This window comes from Microtus oregoni, unplaced genomic scaffold (assembly GCF_018167655.1).
Source record: "Microtus oregoni isolate MIOR12 unplaced genomic scaffold, Mior012 000072F_ref0000427, whole genome shotgun sequence".
NCBI lineage: Eukaryota > Metazoa > Chordata > Mammalia > Rodentia > Cricetidae > Microtus > Microtus oregoni.
Window position 1 is genome coordinate 4159642 of NW_024543979.1, and position 20420 is coordinate 4180061.

General features: G+C 43.3%; 1 protein-coding gene across 6 annotated transcripts in view; it reads left to right on the plus strand.

The window, feature by feature from the left end:
• Nucleotides 1–20420, plus strand: part of Ptpn13 (protein tyrosine phosphatase non-receptor type 13) — a 192181-nt gene that overhangs the window by 103232 nt on the left and 68529 nt on the right. For 4 of the 6 annotated variants that reach the window (XM_041642029.1, XM_041642031.1, XM_041642032.1 and 1 more), the window contains 10 exons: nucleotides 750–824; nucleotides 941–1115; nucleotides 2027–2180; nucleotides 4560–4698; nucleotides 5408–5560; nucleotides 7660–7842; nucleotides 10318–10480; nucleotides 15233–15647; nucleotides 15788–15882; nucleotides 17609–17665. In XM_041642029.1, the coding sequence (XP_041497963.1) occupies nucleotides 750–824; nucleotides 941–1115; nucleotides 2027–2180; nucleotides 4560–4698; nucleotides 5408–5560; nucleotides 7660–7842; nucleotides 10318–10480; nucleotides 15233–15647; nucleotides 15788–15882; nucleotides 17609–17665 (1609 nt within the window). The remainder of the gene's footprint in view (nucleotides 1–749; nucleotides 825–940; nucleotides 1116–2026; nucleotides 2181–4559; nucleotides 4699–5407; nucleotides 5561–7659; nucleotides 7843–10317; nucleotides 10481–15232; nucleotides 15648–15787; nucleotides 15883–17608; nucleotides 17666–20420) is intronic. The other 2 variants (XM_041642033.1, XM_041642034.1) reach the window with 1 other exon arrangement.

A 20420-nucleotide genomic window follows, 5' to 3' on the forward strand; every position in this document is an offset into this window, starting at 1 on the left:
CATAGCAAACCCATCTCAGGAGAAATATTTTTAAAAACAAAAACATGAATAACATATGCATGATCCTTGAGAATAACTGACTTATTCAATATAATGGGTAGTTACTTTTTAATAGTAAGAAGTTCATTAGCCCATAAATTAAGAGATGAGTTACAGAGTTCAAGGTTAGTTCACAAGTGCAGGAATGTTTCTGAGTACATTCCATCTCTCTGCACAGTCATTCTCAGACTGCTGGCACTGATTCTCTCTCTCTCTCTCTCTCTCTCTCTCTCTCTCTCTCTCTCGTAAAATTCTGTTATCATTATTATCATCATCTTATATATGGGTGTTTTGCTTGCCTGTGTGTCTATTCACTACATCAGCTAGGTGCCAGTAGAGGACAAAAATAACACACTGAATCCCTGGAACTGGAGTTCCAGAGGCCATGAGCTGCTGTGTGGGTGCAGGGAGCCGAGTGTAGTCCTCTCAGAGCAGCCTGAACTCCCGACTGCTGGCCCGTCTCTCCAGCCCTCCTGTGGTTCTCTTTATAGTCTAGCACACCCACATGAGTACGTACACACACCGCTGTGCACAGAAAAACGTTGTGTAAGGCGTGCTCCGTTTCCGTTGTGCTTCACTGAACGTTTCTGCATTTTCGTGCAGCGCCTCGTTCTGATGTACGATTTTCTTTATCTTTGTACTATTTTCCTCTTAAAATAAGACCTAGGAGAAATAGTAAAAATAATTCGTTCTATTTATGTGACTTGCAGAATTTCTTTGGTCCTGAGTTTGTGAAGATGACAATTGAGCCATTTATTTCTTTGGATTTGCCACGGTCTATCCTCGTAAGTATTAAGCCACTTCTTTCCCTCTTAGAAAATAAGTTGACTGGTTCTCTAAAAGCAAGTATAAACGTTACAGTACTTCTTTTTAAAAAATACCGTCTTTTTCCCAATGGTAGAACAAGAAGGGGAAGAATGAGGACCACCGGAGGAAAGTGAACATAATGCTCCTGAGTGGGCAGAGACTCGAGCTCACCTGTGACACCAAGACCATATGCAAAGATGTCTTTGACATGGTGGTGGCTCACATTGGCTTAGTAGAGCATCATTTGTTTGCTCTGGCTACCGTCAAAGGTAACTGCCGGTCTAATTCAGAGTTCAGAATGGAAAGCTGGCATCGGGATGACCTCCTGCACCGTATTGTGCTGGGCATCATTTGGGGAGAGAGTAATTAAATGGGCAGGTCAGTGCTGAGAAGCAGAAGGGGGTTAGGGACGTCCCTCAGTTCCTTCATTGTGTTTGTGAGGCTACTCCTGTGTCTCTGGAGATTTTTTTTTTTAAATACTTGTTATTTAAAAATGAACAGTTCTTCCAGGACAACCAGGACTGTTACACAGAGAATCCCTATCTTGAAAAGCCTAAATAAATAAGCAAACAAACAAATAAACAAAACAACTCATTCTGTAGAGTCACCCATGAGTCCTTTTTGATCCTGGCTCATAATTGAGCAGGGTGGCCCAGCGGGTGGAAAGAGCTGCCCCAAGCCCTGGGACTTGCTTGCCCTCCTGCTGAACTACCCAGGTAATATTGTCTACCAAAAGATATTTTTGAGACAGAATTTCTATTTATTTCTTAAACATTCTGTACAAATCAGATCTGTGGAATAACCGTTCTATTAGTAAACCATAGCTAATATTTATAGACACAGTGGGCTTTAATTCTTGCCGTCCTGTCTGTTTCAGATCCATTTTGTCATTGGATTTTTACCACAGGCCTATAGTGCAGGACCCACCATTTCACACAGGGAAAATGATGTCTAGGTGGCAAAGGGATTTAATCACACAGGCAGTAACTGATGTGGCCAGGAGTGGAGTCCAGGTCTGTCTGATGTAGCCCTGGTTTTGAAAAGACCGATGCTCACTGAATCCAGCCATACGTATTACTCAGAGCCCCACTGTACTTCTGACAGAAAATTAAACAGAAAAGTAGACATCAAAGGACAGAAAACTTGATGCTTTCTGAATGCCTTTCTCATTTTGTTTCAGAGAATGAATATTTCTTTGTTGATCCTGACTTAAAATTAACCAAAGTGGCCCCGGAGGGATGGAAAGAAGAACCAAAGAAAAAGGGCAAAGCCGCTGTTGATTTTACTTTGTTTTTCCGAATTAAATTTTTCCTGGATGATGTTAGTTTGATACAGTGAGTGCACAAGCTTTTCTTTATTCTTTCTGCCCCTGCCCTGTTGACCTCTTTGACCTGCTGGCATTGAACCGCTTGATATGGATCACAACAGTTTCTTCTTCTTTGAAAAGAAACACACTGGCCCCTCTTTATCCATGATTTTGCTGCCACTGTTTCAGTTACTAGTGTTCCTTCATGATCAGAAAACACTCTGTGGAAACTTTCATCAGTTTCCATTCATTATATGTTATGTGCAGTTTTGAGTGTTGTGATGAAATCTTCAGTCACCCTTTACACCTGCCTAGGGCACGAGTTGTCCCGTTGTCCTGTGTACCCATGCCGTATCCACCTTCTGCCTATTAGTTGGTCAACGGCACCGTGTTACCAGATCAGCTGCGGTGGAATAGCCTTGCTTGTATTCATGTAACCACTACTTACTGTTGGTTTCAAAGCATAAGAGTGGGGACTGCAGCCCTGGCAGACCAAGGGGCTCAGGAGTGGGGACTGCAGCCCTGGCAGACCAAGGGGCTCAGGAGTGGGGACTGCAGCCCTGGCAGGCCAAGGGGCTCAGGAGTGGGAACTGCAGCCCTGGCAGGCCAAGGGGCTCAGGAGTGGGAACTGGCTGTCCTGGCAGACCAAGGGAGCTGTATAGTGCTTCTTTTAAGTGAGCAGGTAAAAGTTCTTGACCTATAAGGAAACAAAACATACTGTTAAATTCTCTGTCATCTGTGCTTAATAATCTCTTACTGCATCTAATTGTAAGTTAGCCTTTATCCTGTATGTATGTATACTTAGGAAAATACAGTGTATGGGGTCTGGTACTTTTCATGACTTCCAACCTCCATACAGCTTATGGAATGTATTCTCTACAAATGAAAGGCGATGCCATTATTGTCCTTAAATTATTTCTTTCTTTTCTATTTTTTATTAAAAACAAATAATGATAAATTCCAATCACACTGTTCCCCTCCCCTAGCTCACCCCAGATCCTCCCTAGCAACTCAACTCCACACCCTTTCTCTCTTTAAAAATGGAAGCAAACAAAAGGAAGAAACACCAGATCCATGAAAACATGAAACAAAGTATACAAGCAAATGATCAGTAAGAAAAAAATCCCAAACGAAGCAGAATGAGAATAAAAATCTACAAAAACACCATTGAGTTGGTTTTGTGTTGGCCATCTTCTCTGGGGCAGGGCCTACTCTGCAGTATGCTTGCTGTACCCAGAGAGACTCCATTGGAGAAGCCAGTTTATCCTGTGCAGGCTGGGATCAATTGCAGACAGCTCCTTAGGTCGTGGTGGGACCTCCCCGCTCTCAGCTCTTGGATGCTGCCTGGTTTGAACCTGTGCAGGTTTTGTACATGCTCCAGTGTCTGTGGGTTCATATGTATAGGCCTAGTACATGCTCCAATGTCTGTGGGTTCATATGTACACCTGTCCTGTTGGGTGTGTATAGACCTAGTACATGCTCCAGTGTCTGTGAGTTCATATGTATAGGCCTAGTACATGCTCCAGTGTCTGTGGGTTCATATGTACACCTGTCCTGTTGGGTGTGTATAGACCTAGTACATGCTCCAGTGTCTGTGGGTTCATATGTATAGGCCTAGTACATGCTCCAGTGTCTGTGGGTTCATATGTACACCTGTCCTGTTGGGTGTGTATAGACCTAGTACATGCTCCAGTGTCTGTGGGTTCATGTGTACACTTGACCTGTTGGGTGTGTATAGACCTAGTACATGCTGCCAGTATCTGTGGATTCATGTGTACACTTGACCTGTTGTGTATGTATAGGCCTAGTACATGCTCCAGTGTCTGGGTTCATATGTACACACATCGTATTGTATATGTATAGGCCTAGTACATGCTCCAGTGTCTAGGTTCATATGTACACACGTCCTGTTGTATATGTATAGGCCTAGTACATGCTCCAGTGTCTGGGTTCATATGTACACACATCATGTTGTATATGTATAGGCCTAGTACATGCTCCAGTGTCTGTGGGCTTATAAGTACACACGTCCTATTGTGTATGTTTGACACTCTTTCCTTGGAATCATCCATCTTAGGATCTTTCCACCCCCTTTCCACATAGCTCCCTGAGCCCTGAGGGGAGGGTTTGCTGAAAACATCCCATTTAGGTAGGACTGAGTGCTCCAGAGTCTTTCACTCCCTGCAGGTTGTCCATCTGTGGGTCTCCATGTTAGTTCCCATCTACTCTGAGAAGAAGCTTCTCCGATGATAGACAAGCAAGGCACAGGTCCATCTCATAGTTCCTTGAATGCCTTAGAAAAGCTTCATGACAATATTAATTAGAACCGTTGGAAACTGTGTCTGTAATCAAGATCATCCCAGGGTTCAACATGACAAGGTGTCTCTGTGCACCCGTGTTTCCGCAGACACAACCTCACCTGCCATCAGTATTACCTGCAGCTGCGGAGAGACCTCCTGGAGGAGAGGGTGCACTGTGACGACGAGGCGGCCCTGCTGCTTGCCTCCCTGGCGCTGCAGGCGGAGTATGGAGATTACCAGCCAGAGGTGGGAGTGGTTTTCTCTTCTGAGATAGATGTCGTGTTGGTAGATTGGTTTCTTTCCTCTTTATCTTTTGTTTTGTTTTGATTTGTTGTTAGGAATCAAAGCCAGAGCATACTAGACAAGCATTTCCCACCAAGTTGCATCTGCAGCTTTTGTTTTCTTCTTATTTTTTGCCAAATCATGGTTGATGTCATGATTTTTTTTAAAAGTCATTTTGTTCCTCAAAGTGCCCTGGCTCACTACACACACCCATCACATTCGTTGACTCAGTGTAATCACATAGTGTGAGGTTTATTTTTATGTTTAAAATTGTCTTGTGTTGGAGTTTAGGGCTGTCTAGCTTCAAGCCCTTTGCCTCCTGTGTTCTTGGCAATAAAGAAAGAGACTTAGTAGAGGATATATTGACCAAACAGGCTGGAGGACTCCGCCTACCACACAGATCCACATAATGACAGACTGGGAACCTAGCAGAGGTCACTATGAGAAACTCTATTCAAAGCTTCATGTTCTTAAATGAAAGAGACCTAAGAGAAAATCAGGAAATGAGAGACGGCCACCTTAGCATACCCTCGACTGTCTCCTCAAACTTGCTGATCAGTGCAGCTGTTCTGCCTCGCCGAGGAAGAGAGGGATGCGGTCTGCAGGGAGAAGTAGAAGAATCTTGACTAAGATAGGCAAATGGAGCTGCTCACCATGGCGTTTTTCTTCCCAGGTCCACGGCATGTCCTACTTTCGCCTGGAGCACTATTTGCCTGCCCGAGTGATGGAGAAGCTTGATGTATCCTACATCAAAGAAGAGTTGCCCAAACTGCATAACACCTATGCAGGAGCCTCCGAGAAGGAGACAGAGCTAGAGTTCTTAAAGGTAAGTATGCGAGGTGAGCAGTTCTAAGCAGTGCCACATTGTAAACGGAGACTGTGCTTTCATTCTTGGCCAGCCAGACCCGAATAATCACACAGAAACCTTATCAATTACGACAGTGTTTGGCCGATGTCAGGCATATTTCTAGCTAACTTTTATGTATTAAAACAACCCATTTTTATTAATTTGTGTATCTCCATGAGGCTGTGGCCTGCTGCCAAGGGTCCAGCGTCCTTCTCCCTTGACAGCTACATCGTGTCTCTTTGACTCTATCTTCTTTCTCCCAGCATTCAGTTTAGTTTCCATCGCCTAGCTCTATTCTGCCCTACCGTAGGCCGAAGGAGCTCCTTTATTAACCAATAGGAGTAAAACAATTCACAGCATACAGAGGGGAATCCCACATCACCACATGGTCAAAATGAGCAAGAGTTGGAGGACACATCTAAAAGTTAGGGTGCAATATCTGACCCTTTGCAGCCTCTGGCTGATTCCTGCCTAAAGCTGCGGCAGTGTCATCCTCCTTTGTGAGGGAGAAAATGGGGCTCAAAGAAAACATGCTGTTCCAAGGTTAGTAGCAATGTGAGGGACAGAACTCTTACCTGAATCCGTATTTATCTGGCTGTTAATTCCATGTCTTTATCCTAGTCCACACTCTCAAGAATCATAAAGAAGGAAGAATGAGTTTGGTTACTGAGTAGTTGTGAGATTGAGTTCACACTTATTCTGGAACTCCTTGCTCTTGATTTTAAGGTGTGAATTAGTTCTTGTTCTAGATGACAGCTCGTTCATATAGGCACAGAGGTGCAGAAAACTTGGCTCTCAGTTTGAGATTGTCATTAGCTCCTTGCGAGCCTGCATGTTAAGAGATTTGTGATAGAAAAGATAGAGCTAAGTTCCAGAGTAGGAAACATCTCTATTGAAAGAAGCTTTGAGAACATGCTCCAGTGCAGCAGCCCAGGAAGAATGCACCTGTTTGCTGGTCCGTGGTGCAGAGAACAGCATGCCTCAGCTCCACAGAGACCCAGGAAGAAACTTGATCCACTGATTTATAGCATCCTTAACACAGATGTATGGTAAGAAGGCCAGAACGGGTTGTTTTGTTTGAGTCACATTTAAAGTCAAGCTGTGAACTCAATTTTTTGTAGCCCAATATTGTGTTCAGTACTTAGAAGAGCTAAATATAACTAGCAGCATGCATCTGTAAAGGAAGATAGATGTAGCTTTTCCACCTCCCTGCAGGCAGCACACATCCTGTTCCACCTCGTGACTTGTTCTTTTCTGCCTTTTTCTCCTTAGCCCTTAGGATAGGTGAAAATGATGCAGCACTGGGCTCTTTAAAGATGGTTTTAGACTGTTTATTTTTACTATTATTTGTGTGTACACTCATGCATGTGTGTGCATGCTTGTGTGAATGCAGTTGTCCATAGAAACAGCAGATGTCAGAGCCTCTGGAGCTGGAGTTAAGGCCATCATGAGTCGCCCATGGGTGCTGGGGACCAAACTCCATTCTTTTGCAAGACAGTGTGTGGTCTTAACCACTGACATCTTTCCAGCCCAGCATTGTAATTTTAATTTTTCTTTCCTAATTATATTTTTACTTATCATTTTTTCATGTTTTATTTTCCATTCATATAACTTTTTTGTTGTGTATTCATAAATCTTTTTCAACCTCGTTCACACCTGACTGTCAACAAAATATGTTTTACAGGTACCAGTCCTTGAATACATATACCTTACATATACTTACTTCTCAGTTGGGTTTGTCTTTCCACCTTGTCATTGTCGTGACCATGTTTTCAGTTGTTCCTGCCATGACTTACTGTTGCTTGCTGGTTCTTTTGATGTTTCTCATGGCCCATCTAAGTACCCTTGGCGTGACCTAAGCTCACAAAGCTCTTCAGGTGTTAGGCACTGCACCCCTGTATTTAGCCAGTGCTGCCTTGTGGGTTTGTTTTCACGCCCCATAGAAAGTGAGTATTGCGAATATTCTTTTGGAATGTGGGTCCTGCTGAGAAGCCTGACTGCCCTGCTGAGCAACTGACCCCGCCCATCTCCTCCCATACAGCACTGTGTATGGACATACTGTCTGTGTGTTCCAACAGGTCTGCCAAAGGCTGATAGAGTATGGAGTTCATCTCCACAGAGTGCACCCTGAGAAGAAGTCACAGACAGGAATCCTGCTTGGAGTCTGTTCCAAAGGCGTGCTCGTGTTTGAAGTCCACAACGGAGTGCGTACCTTGGTTCTGCGCTTCCCATGGAGAGAAACAAAGAAGATTTCCTTTTCAGTATGTCCATTTTAACTTCCTCTGTTATATTTTCAATTGGTGTAGTCAATTTCAATTATGACATAGTTATTAATTTTTCTTAGTAAACCTTAGTATGACTTAAAGCTCTTTTTCCTTTTTAGTTATAGATGATCTTCCTGAGATTTTATTTGTTTTTTTTTTCCAAAGCATAGGATGCATTCCTAACTAGTTATATGCTCAGTTAACTTGAGTTAAAGTACAACCAAGGTGAACTTTCTGCTCATGAAAACTCACTCTACAGCCACATCCCTAACCTGGAGCCATCCCCCTAATGTTTCTAGGTTAATGATCTTCCTTCTAATAAGCCATGCCACACTCAAGAGTGATCTCTCATCGTTCCTCTTACACGAGTTGCAGACATTCAGGCACCTCTGAATTTTACGAGCTCGGCCCATGGCTTCCTGCAGCTTTAGATTTTAATGTCTACTCCATGGTGATGAAATCAGAAAAGTAATTTTTTCTCTGTTTTTGTTGTTGTTGTTTTTCAAGACAGGATTTCTCAAGCCAGCACACTGTCTATAATATCCCTTTTCCTAATCTCTCTGGACCTATACCTCACCTTGAGCAGGCTTCTGTGTCCTCTCTCCTCTTTGCCTTTGGCTGTTGGTCCTGCAGCAGATTGGCGGCTGTGCACTTAGTGTCTTTCAGAACTACTGGACAGGTTGCGAGGTGCGTTTGTTAGGAGAAAAGCACCCACCTCCCCGAACAGTTCTTCAGCGTGCCCATAGTCAAGATTCTGGCTTGATGGGACTGTTCTTTCAGCCCATTCTAAAACTTGATGGGTTTCCTTTTTAACAGAGTGAAATCGGCTTCAGTCCCAGAGGCTCATTAGCAGCTGTTTCTACCTCAAATTTAAGAAGGTTTCTCTGTTTTATTGCATTTATTCTAATTTATTTCTATTTTGGCATTCTATTTCCAGTGTTTATACATTGGTTTTTCATTATAAAGCTCTTTAATATAAATCTATGTAGGAAAGATGACACTCATAACTTTGGGCTCCTATTTATTAAGTTTGACTTTTCTGTGCCTATTTCTACGTTTTGAAGAAAAGCTAAAAGAGGCTAATTTGCATAATGGGTAATAGAGTGCAATCTAATGGCATATAAGTAAGACCTATCATTTGCCATGACTCCTGGCCTGATGATGCCCAGGGATCGTCTGCAAGCCTCAGCACAGGCCATGGGTTCTGGGAAGCCCTCTTCTGTAAGATATATTTTTCAATGAACAGCAAACAGATAAAATTGATTTTTTTTATTTTCCTACTTTTCTTTTTTAATTTTTTTTTTTTTTTTTTTTTTTTTTTTTTTTTTTGGTTTTTCAAGACAGGGTTTCTCTGTGGCTTTGGAGCCTGTCCTGGAACTAGCTCTTGTAGACCAGGCTGGTCTCGAACTCACAGAGATCCGCCTGTCCCTGCCTCCCGAGTGCTGGGATTAAAGGCGTGCACCACCACTGCCCGGCTTTTCCTACTTTTCTTGACTTTTGAAAATTAGCATCTCTAAGTGCTAAAGAACTCGGTGTCTCGGGTTCTGTCATCTTTCTCTCTCTTTTCACATATTTGCTTTTTTTTTTTTTTAAATCCCCTTCTGTCTCTTTGTCTGAAATACCGTGTGGTGACACTGCCAAGACTGGTCTTGAGTTCCTAGACTCAGGTCATCTCTTGCCGCATCACACCCTGTACTTGGGCATACAGGGGCGTACCACCCCTGCCCATTTTCCTTAACTTCCCATATCCACCATCCTGGCCTTCATGTCACCCAGATTCTCCTTAACTGAGTCGTAGCTCTCACCATTACTGTTCATTTGAAAACGTCTTATTCCCTCCTTTATGTAGGAGGATGCATAGCTCTTACCGTTTTTATTGGCATTTGTAAACATTCCTATCAAGTCAGAGATAAACATTGTTATCTTTAAAAGTTATTTCAATCTGGGAGGAACATGTTCAAATATAGACTTCCCTGAACACCATCTTATGTAACCCTAGATACTTTTTTAAAAGAAAAGATGTGTTCATTTCTATTATGTGTGTATGAGTGTTACCCTGCATGAATGACTGCTATCTGTGTGCAGTGCCTGGAGGCCAGAGGAGGGCATCAGATCCTCTAAAGTGGGGTTATAGCTAAGTACTAGGTGGTAAGACCTGGTCCTCTGGGAGAGCAGCCTTCTCCCTTGAGCCTTCTCTCCAGCTCCCACCATAGGTAATTTTTTAAATTTCCTTTGATGATGAATGGGACACATAGAAGCTACAATTGCTGAAAGTGATGGTTACTAAATTTGTTTGGATATAGAATTATAGTTCCTATATTTATATTTGTATGTGGTATCAGTTAAAGCACACTCACACATAATAATTGAAAATATAGATGTCTCTACTTACTGTTTGTAGGTTAGAATATTTGGTCATGTAAAGTCCCAGGAAAGCTTCCTAGTTACAGAGACCTCTGATTAATCTTACAGAAGAAGAAAATCACCCTTCAGAACACATCAGACGGAATCAAGCATGCATTTCAGACGGACAGCAGTAAGGCTTGCCAGTACCTGCTGCACCTCTGCTCTTCCCAGCACAAGTTCCAGCTGCAGATGCGGGCACGGCAGAGCAACCAAGATGCCCAAGACATTGGTAAGTAGAGTGGGCTGCATCATGTGACTTCAGGATACAGGCATGATTTTTGCCACAAGTTCTAAAAGAAACTCACAAACTGTTTAGTGTGAAAATGTAAGGGTACCTCTTGGTTAAATGTCTAAATTAAGCTGTTGTCAAATCAGCTCTCTGTTCACTTGGAAGACAGCGCTGCAGATGAGCATAGACTCTTTAAAAAGTGTATAAAAGATGTAAACATGTCTTAGTTTATAACTATGAAATGATTATTCACGAGTTTTTTGACTTCATATGTATGTGTTTTTCCTGAATGTATATCTGTATACCTCCTGTGTTCAGGGCCCACAGAAGCCCAAAGAGGGTATCGGGTTCTCTGGAACTGTAGTTACAGATGGTTTTAAACCATACTGTGTGCTGGGAATCAAACCTGGGTCTCATGGAAGGACAGCTAATGCTCCTAACTGCTGAGCCATCGCTAAGATCTTAACAGTGTATACCATGTGGGCTCTAGAGTACACATCTACAAGAGGAAGGTCTCAGCTCTGAGCTCTGGAGCGATGGGTGATAGCTGACTTGGGTTTGGAGATCCGTGTGGGAAAGAACAAGGGCAGGATACAGGCAGGTGAAGTGGCCGCCCTGCAGTGCAGTCGGGCATTTGAACAGCAGATCTAGCACCTGCTAGTCATATTTGAGATCATCCCTATCTGGTGGCTTTGATAAGTAACCACAGCAACCAGGACAATGGGTTTTCAGCTGCAAACACAATCCAGCTCTATACAGAAATCTATCAGAGCTGAAATACTGAACGCTAACCCTGCATAACAACATGTTGAAGTTAAGGTGATTTGAAATCACTTCTTTCTGCTAAACCCCTACAGGCTTAAGTGGGTCACTGTGAAGCATCTGAGTGAAGGGTTAATAGCACACACTGGTAACTCATGTTTCTGAATTCTTCTGGAGCTTTTATTCTGAAATCTTATAAAAGTTTCCTATAGCATTGAGTGGGATGCCAACTCTTAAGTAGATGTTTCTCACAGGGGAGATCATGTGTTCCCCTAACATAAGGTTCTAGGAGCTGATGTGAACCTGCAGAATCACAGACTTTAGAAGTTGGATCACTTGAACCTGCATTTTCATTTAATTTCCTCATATATAAGTTTTAAAATAGAACAGCCATGGCTATTATCACATTACCTTTTATTTTCTACTTTTCTTCCCTAAAACTTGTCTATGCTTTTATATTTTTTTTAAAGTACAACAAAGTACCACTGATTAAAGGTATCAGCATTGCTACTTAGGTCAATGTTCAATACAAACTGGAATTGAACAGTGAGCGAGCATATCTTTTTATATGTGACAGAGCAGGGGGAATCAAGACGAGAGTGTGAAGCTGGTCCTTTCCTCGGTGTCTCATATGAAATGCAGCTTGGGTATCCAACATTTAAACTTCTTGGGCACCAGAAACGTTTCTAATTTTGAAGTTTTTTTAAGAGTTTGGAATATCTGCAAACACATAAGGAGATGCATGTGAGGGATGGCACCTAACTTAAAACAGGGTCTGTTATGTCTTGTTTTCATACTCATGGACCCTCAGGTGAGTTTATTCTCAGTGTTCTGACTGAGACGTCAGATGAAGCCGAGCACTGAATCTCTTCCTGAAATGTAGTGATAAGGCAAGCAGGCCTGCTTTTCATCCCGCCTGGCTCCCGCATGGCTAGCTTAGCCCCGGAAATAATAACACAGAAACTGTTTTCATTTAAACACTGCCTGGCCCATTATCTCTAGCCTCTTACTGGCTAACTCTTACATCTTGATTAACCCATTTCTAATAAATCTGGTATCACCACATGACTGTGGCTTACCGGCAAGATTCTAGCCTCGGGCAGGAGAGCCATGGCTTCTGCCTCACCACCACCTACCCAGCATCCTGTTCTGTCTACTCTGCCTACCTAATTTTCTGTCCTATCAAAAGGCCAAGGCAGTTTCTTTATTTAACCAATGAAATCAACACAAAACAGAAGTCCCTCCTACATCACTGAAATGTCTGTGAACATGCAGTCTCAGCTCTTAGAGCATTTTGGATTTTGGATTTTCACATTAAGGGAATGGTTGAGCCTTAGTCATGCATGATTCTCACCTCGAGTAAAACAGCTTATGCTCAAACCAGACTGCTACAGACTCGGAAGGCTCAGGCACACTACAAAAGCTGGCTCAGTTCTTCCATCTGTAATGTTACTGTCACAGCGATAATCTATGTATCAAAAGGTCATTGCAAAGTACAGATGAGTCCATACCTGTATGGATTAAGGTGTCCGGAAAGACAGGGTTGAGGACATGGAGTTGAGTGGGAATGTGCTTGCCTAGCATACACGAGGCCTGGGTTCAGTCCTCACCACTGCCCTGTCAGTTCTCTCTCCCACTACTCAGCAATGGTGATGCCGCTGGTCCTTATAGTGAGACTGGCAGTATCAGCAGCAGCAGGCGCTACACCGCTGCTCTGCTGTGTGCTTCTGGACCACATACCATGCACCATGCAGCAGTAGAATGGTCGTGTGTGAATGACCTTAGGAAAGAACTGAGTTTTCAGAGTCTCGTTTTCTTTCTCCATAAGAACGAGCACTCTGAATATTTCACAGACTCAGTTCCAGATTTCAAATAGCAAAATATCCTTTACTCATGGAGAAAACACTCCAGGGTGGTATTGTCTATATGCCTTCCCATATCTTATAAAACCTTCAGAGGAATTATGTCCCACTTTGAGTTGTGTTAAAATTAGCCATGTTCTTATTTACCTGTCTGGACTAAACAAGTGGAAATTCCTGGCATAATCCACAGGAGATTTGTGGGCATTCGTACTAGAGAATGCTGGTTCTATAGAGATCCCTAGAGGTCATTAAGTCCCGGTTTTCCAAAGAAGGAAATAGGTGGAGAGTATAAAGTGTCTTTCCTCATTAGATGATGGTGAGAACCCATTGTGGGGTGCAGTATCGGTCTCCTCACCCCAGCAAGAGTTTACATACAGCTTTCTTTCATAGAGCGAAGAAATAAATCATGTACTTAGCTCTTACATTAAACCGTAAGTACTAATGAATAGCAGTATATGGCGTCTATCTCCCAAAGAGCCTACAGGAAAGTCAACAGCATGAGGTAGTAAAGGATGCTGAGGAGTAGGAGCAGGAGCAGATTAGAAGGCGCTGCCGCAGGCTGTGTGTGAAGCCAGCAAGGCTGTAAGCTTCCATCAGAAACACGGCGGTCGTGTTACACTACAGCTCCTGCTGCCTTTCTGTCGCTGTTGGTGCATGCAGGAGTGTGTTCCAATAAAGGCAGTGGGACCGATGAGGTCAGCCATGGTTATACTCATGGCCCATGGCTCTGTGAGGCAGTGAGCTGTGGGTGGATTTGAAAGGACCAGTCCGTGACATGCTCAGCAGACAGAACCTGTGGAACGGATCGCCATTATTGTGCCAGTTTTGGGTATGGAGGTGTTTGCTACCGTTGAGTTAGTGTCTCCTTTTTAGATGAAAGATAGAAATACTGTTATCCATCCAGAGATTAAGATGATTCTTGGAATTCTTCAGTACACACAAAGATCTTGAATTCCACTTTCATCATAGAAAGCAACCCCTGTTCCCCTGGTGATAATGAGGCATGTTAATTCAAGGTTCATTCTGATGCATGAATATTACCTTGGAAATTGAAATAAGTGAAACACAACATTTTCCCAGGTATTTGACATGTTTGTCACACTTTAATACAGATAGAGTATACCCTGATATGCCAGTTAGAGTGGGACCCAGAGCGTGGTTTGAGATACGGTTTGCCTAACTCACAAACAACAACATCATTTAAAGCTCTGTTCCTAGGCCTTATCCGCATGTAAAGCAGTGGCTTTGCTAATAGCTTCAAATGTCAGAACACGGAAGTGATGTAGAATAACCAAGGGCTTGGCCTGAAGTGTTTCTAAATTTAGCTTCTAAAAGAAGGCTTTTGGCCTTCCTTTATTAGAAGACAAAATCTCAGCCTAGACAGTCCCTTGCTTGTAGACACAGAGGGGAGAAGACCGGGGCTGTTGACTGTCCCTGGCTCCAGTGCCTCCTTCATCGTGAAGTGGAGATGGGAAGGAGGGGTTGGCACAGTGGTGTAATAGCATGAAAACCTGCCCTGAGGGTGTTTGGCTTATAACAGCATTGCTGAGCTACAGCGTATGTAGCATACAGTTGTGGTGTGTTCATCTCACTGGGTTTTGTGTATCCAGAGTGGAATGCCATCTTCTCCATCTGCAGTCAGCTTCGTAAAAATGAAATTATAATCAAGGATTCCTTCTCTAGGCAAAGCTCTCTGCAAAGCTGCTTTGTCAGACTCATAACCCATTCTGCTCCATCAGCCCTTCTCCCCATTCTTAGTTTGCTGGTATTTCAGCCGAAACTCTAAGAGGCTTAGAAATTTTGTTGTCAGCGTGGAAAGCCACAAGGAGTCTGGGGTGTGCCGACCTAAGTCACGAACATCGCAGGATGAAAAACAGTTGGTAGGTGAGATAAGAAATGCTTAGTCCAAGACTGGTGAAAGCAAAAAGGATGGAGTGTTGTATGGACGCCAGGACCCTCTAACTCCTTTTTAAAACCCTCAGTTTCCAACTTTGAAAGCGCCCAGCTAGTGCGGGCAGTCGAGATGATTAAAACGTGCACGCCCTATGTTGCCTGTTAAATCGACTCTTCTCGTAAAGGTACTGACTGCAGTGTTTCCATCGTGTAAAGCAATCCTATTTCCTTGTAGAGAGAGCTTCGTTTAGGAGCCTGAGCCTGCAAGCAGAGTCTGTTAGAGGATTTAATATGTGCCGCGCAGTCAGCACTGGCAGTCTGGCCAGCAGCACCCTCAGCAAGCTCGCCGTCCGACCCCTGTCAGTTCAAGCTGAGATTCTGAAGAGGCTCTCCTGCTCGGAGCTGTCGCTTTACCAGCCACTGCAGAACAGTTCCAAAGAGAAGAATGGCAGAGCTTCATGGGAGGAGAAGCCTAGAGGGATGAGTAAATCCTACCATGACCTCAGTCAGGCCTCTCTCTATCCTCATCGGAAACAGGCCGTTAATGTGGAGTCCCTACCGCCAGCCTTTGCGGAGCTGGTGGGAAAACCACTGTACCCGATGGCGAGACCTGACCCAGAGTCCCTGGCAGGAGTCACAAAGCTTAATAAGTAAGAGCATGCTTGACTAACCCACAGCAGAGACTGGGAGTCCCACGTTTGTGCCTTTGTTTTTGTTTAGACTTTTGTCATTTTCACCGTATTCTTTTCACACTGACACTTCCCTTCCTGCCTTCCTCTTCCCTCTTTAGTTCAAAGTCTGTTGCCAGTTTAAATAGAAGCCCCCAGAGGAGGAAACAGGAATCAGAATCATCCAGTGAAGACCCTGGCCAAGCGTATGTCATAGGTCAGCACTACAAGTTCTCCTGCTTTCTCCCGTAGGGAAGTGAACAGAACCTTGCTCATTGCCAGCCTGTTGCTGTGGATTCTAGTTCTCATACTGCGAAGATTAAAATGCCTCAAGTAAAAGTCAGTCCCTGATCGAACCTGGGACTGCTTCACGCTAGTACTGCTTATCTCCCTCTTGGTCACACGGCCTTGGGCGTCCTAGAGAGCACCTGGGCCTGGCACACAGCTCTGCGTTGCCTCTGTGCCTTCTTCTTGCAAGCCTGTGCTAGCTGGCTCTCAGTGCTGTGCTTTTTTTTTTGAAGGATCAACATAGGTTTCTTTTAGTTGAAAAGGGATTAGAATAGCCTCCAGAGCCTTAGATAACTTTATGAAGACCACTATGCTTGGTAGATGGCAATTATTGGTTAATTTTTTTTTCAAGTTTTACCAGCTTGTTACTTAGGTTCTGTTAATTACCTAGGTCTTGAAATTGAGTGGCTCTGGGTGTCGTGGTGTACGCCTGTATCCCAGGTGGAAGAGACTGAGAACCCAACATAGCAGGACCCAGTCCCCATTAAAGGGGCACATGAAAGTGTACCTGCATGCATATGTGTGTGTGCACCTGAACGTGTGTGTGTGTGTATACCTGAACATCACTGTATGTTCAAGAGTTCTTTGCCTTGTGCATCTTACATGGGAAATCCAGTGAAGAAGAGCAGCTGTTGGAGCACAGAAAGCGAGGCTGCTGCTCACAATGTGAGCGACTGGAGAGCAAGTGAAGGATCCCCTTCTGCCAGCCCTCAGAGTCTGCTTATTTCTCTCTTGGACCCTGAGTTTATTCCTAATCACCTGACATTTTGTAATTGGATTGGAGATATGTAAAATAGATGAAGTCACCGGAGAACTCTACGTTGTAGTTGATTGATATTCCTGGCAAGCAGCATGACTGTGTGTGGAGGCATCACGTCCTTGAGAGGTCATGCCACCATCAATTGAACCTGAGCCAGTGGAAAGACTGGAGCAGGTGAAAGGCAGGATGTCATCCCATAGGGTGAACCTGGAGTAACGTAGGGAAGAGAGACCGAGTGAGCACCTTAGGAAATGACATATAAAGTATGTTTACATATGATGAGATCTCACGAGCTCTAAGTTCATCCCCAATATCAAGAAAGCCATAGCTGCCCACCTTCAAGCCTGGCTAGGCTGCTCTAGGGTGCGGCACACAGACCCAGCACCTGTAAGGCAGAGCCAGAGGGTTTAGAGTTTAAGGCCACCTCCACCCATGTAGCAAGTATAGGGCTCACATAGGCGATACAGGGTCAGGAAGAAAACAAACCTATTAAGATCTATTTGTTTTCTGAATTTCTTATTTTATCCATTTTCATTGAATATTACATTTTCGTTTAACATTTGGACAAGTGTTTTTAAACTCATTTCATTATAAATATTTCACATTTGATATATCTAACTATCATTGTCAGAAACAACACATTTGAGTTAAATATGTGGCCCCAAACAAGTAAATATACTTAATTATTATTTAGAAATAGTAAGTATGCCCTTTGTGGATAAGACATTTCTCTCAGTCAAAATCACAGAAAACATTGCTGCCTTAATGTTACATTGATTTTTTTTTTTGTGTGTGTGTGTGTGTGTGTGTGTGTGTGAAATTTTCAGGAAAAAAATTTACTTCTACAGGTTCTGGCCATTTTATAAGATGTCTAATAATTTAATTTATACCACAGGAATGACTTTGCCTAGTTCTGGAAACTCTTCATCCCAAGTACTCTTTAAAGACAATGGTAGGTTTGCAAATGTTTTCCCTAATTTTATTGTATTCTTTTTCTTTCTTGTACCTTACATCATGATCTGGGCACAAGTGTGGAGACTCCTTATTCCATGCCAAGAATTTAGCGCTTTGTCATAGTTAAAGAAGGGTGGTGCTCCCAGCTTCAGGGCAGTGGTGGGACCTGTGGTTTAGGCTGTTGCGGTAAAGGGAAGGAATGAGGGGAAGGACACTAGGAAAGGTCACTGCTTGGGAGGCCAAGACCGTGGCCCAGGGCAGAGATCATTTTGAGGTGACTTGAAGGGGATGCTTGAGCTCAGTCGTTCTGTCGTTATTTTTTAAATATTGAGGGGCTGGACTGTTCTCAAGACCTCACAGGAGTGGATATAAGATCAAGGGCACAGTCTGATTAGAGGCATGGAAACATTCAAAAATAATAACAGGGGTGTTGGTAAAGAAACATGTGAGGTCAGCATGAAGTTGGAGCACACAGTGGGACCAGTTCTGAGTCTCTTCCTGAATATTAGAAGCAGAACTGAAGACTTTAAATGTGAACCCTCCTGGCTTAGCCACTAAGAAAGCTGGAGGAGTATGACCAATGTGGGCAGTGACTCAAGTCTGTATTCAAACTTTTTATAATTTGCAGTGAAAATGCTTATTTTATTTGATATTTCTAACAGGTTTATGCATAGGAAACAATATTCCATTATTATCTACTATATATGTGTATGTATGCATGTATATATGTATTGGCACCAACTCTTACCCTTAAATCCTGAAAGCTGAATTATCAAAAACTGTGAGAAACAAGCATGTTTGAAGTGAAAGTTAATGATGTCGGTGAGCTGGAGAGACAGCTCATCCGTTAGACTTGGTCTTGCAGAGGACCTGGAATTGGTGCCCAGCACCCACATGGTGGCTCACAAAGGCCTGGAGCTCCAACTCCAGGAGCCCTCTTCTGGTCTCCTTGGGCAACTACACTCCCACACAAATACCACAGGCAGATAGGCAACACATGCACATAACTTCAAATAATAAACAATGAAGCAGCTAAATTTGATGCCTCTAAGTTAAGTTCTAATTTTCCTGATAGTAACGACAAAAAAGGGAACTATGAAATAAAGTCGAAGCCTATAGAATTGGTGCTTCATGCGCCAACATGCTCACGTCTCAGTCTCTAATAGAAATAGGCGTTCCAGTTATTCAAAGGAATGAGTTTGTGTTGGTGGTAAAATTGTTTCAAAATTATAAATCTAGATGCTGTCCTAAATACTCACGGGAAATGAAGAAAGGGTGAGGGATTTTTTTTTTCCATCTCCATTAGAAATTCTCAGAAAAGCCGAAAGGATGACATAGGAGTCAAACTGAGTAGCCATGTACACAGGCCTCCGTCGCCAGGGTCAGGGCACAGACTTCTTACGTGGACCTGCATAGCTTACATACTGTGCTATTAACATGTCTGTGATGGTAATAATGTGCATTAGCAGTTACTAAGACCTATATCACCTCTCATTTAGTCCCCGCAGTAACCCCTCCCTATCTGGCGGGTGCTAATGTAGCCTTCTTTCCACAAATGAGAAGCCAGAGATGAGCTCTGCAGAGCTGGAGAACAGTGAGTCCTGATCTGAATGCAGAAGGTTTGTTTCCAGGGACCAAGGTCCAATCCACTCTGCAGACTTCTCTTGGCACGACACTGCCTGTTGGTGATAGGCACCTCCCTGCTAAGCTTCAGGAAGGTGATGGCTAACAATTGCTCTGTGATGATAGCACACACATGTTTTGATTTAAATTCTGATAGACAAGAATATGAATCTACCAACTATCCATGAGCATATACAGATTAAGAAATTTTTTTTTCTCTTTAAATTTTCAGAAGCCTCATCTCACCAGCTAGCCTGAGCAGAAGGGCCCATCGCCTGCCTGCAGGGGGACCCAGTCAGTCTTTGGTTTTGTTTTTTTAAGGATTCCTTTTGAACATGCCCAACTAAATGGGACTGGAATTGTGTTAAGAGTTAAGTTTTCAGCTGAGCAGTAGTGGTACGCACCAAGCCCAGTATTTGGGGGGCAGAAGCAGGCGGATCTAGTTCCAGTGCAACCAGGGCTACATAATAAGACCCTGTCTCAAAACAAACACAAACAGCACAATGAAAAGAACCTGTTTTTATACCAATATGGTGCCTCTGGCCCATTAGCCCCACAATTTGAAATAGGTCTCTTCCCTGGAGAGGTATTACCCAAAGCATCTTCTCCTTGACACTTCCATCAGTCAGCCTGAGGCCGCCTGATGTGGGCAGGGCGTACTCTGTAACTCAGAGACACTTTTTTCCCTGCTTAAAATGTAGTTGAAACACATTTAAAAAAAAAAAAAAAAAAACGAAAACCCGAGCTCGTGGCTGTGCTGTTCTAACTGAAGACTAGGTAGGTTCCCAGGAACTGAGAGATGCGCAGGCCTTAGTGCAAGGGCTCACACACAGTCCCGTCACTGTTTCCCAGGAAGACATCACTGGGGAGAGCACAGGCATGTTACACTTAAAGAACGAGAAATTTCAAGTTAGAATTCTTTACTTTCAAGTAGTTGAAAAATGCTGTATTTGTAATACATGTTAGTAGGAAAAGAGAATTATTTTGAGGCCTTAATAGGTCCTCCTTATATTCATGCATTCATTCACGCTTGTTTTCATATAGTTAAAACCCACAACGCTTCCTCCTAGAGACTCTAGCCCTGTTCTTACATAGAGCTGTAGGCAAATAGCTTTGCTTGTGTAGACACC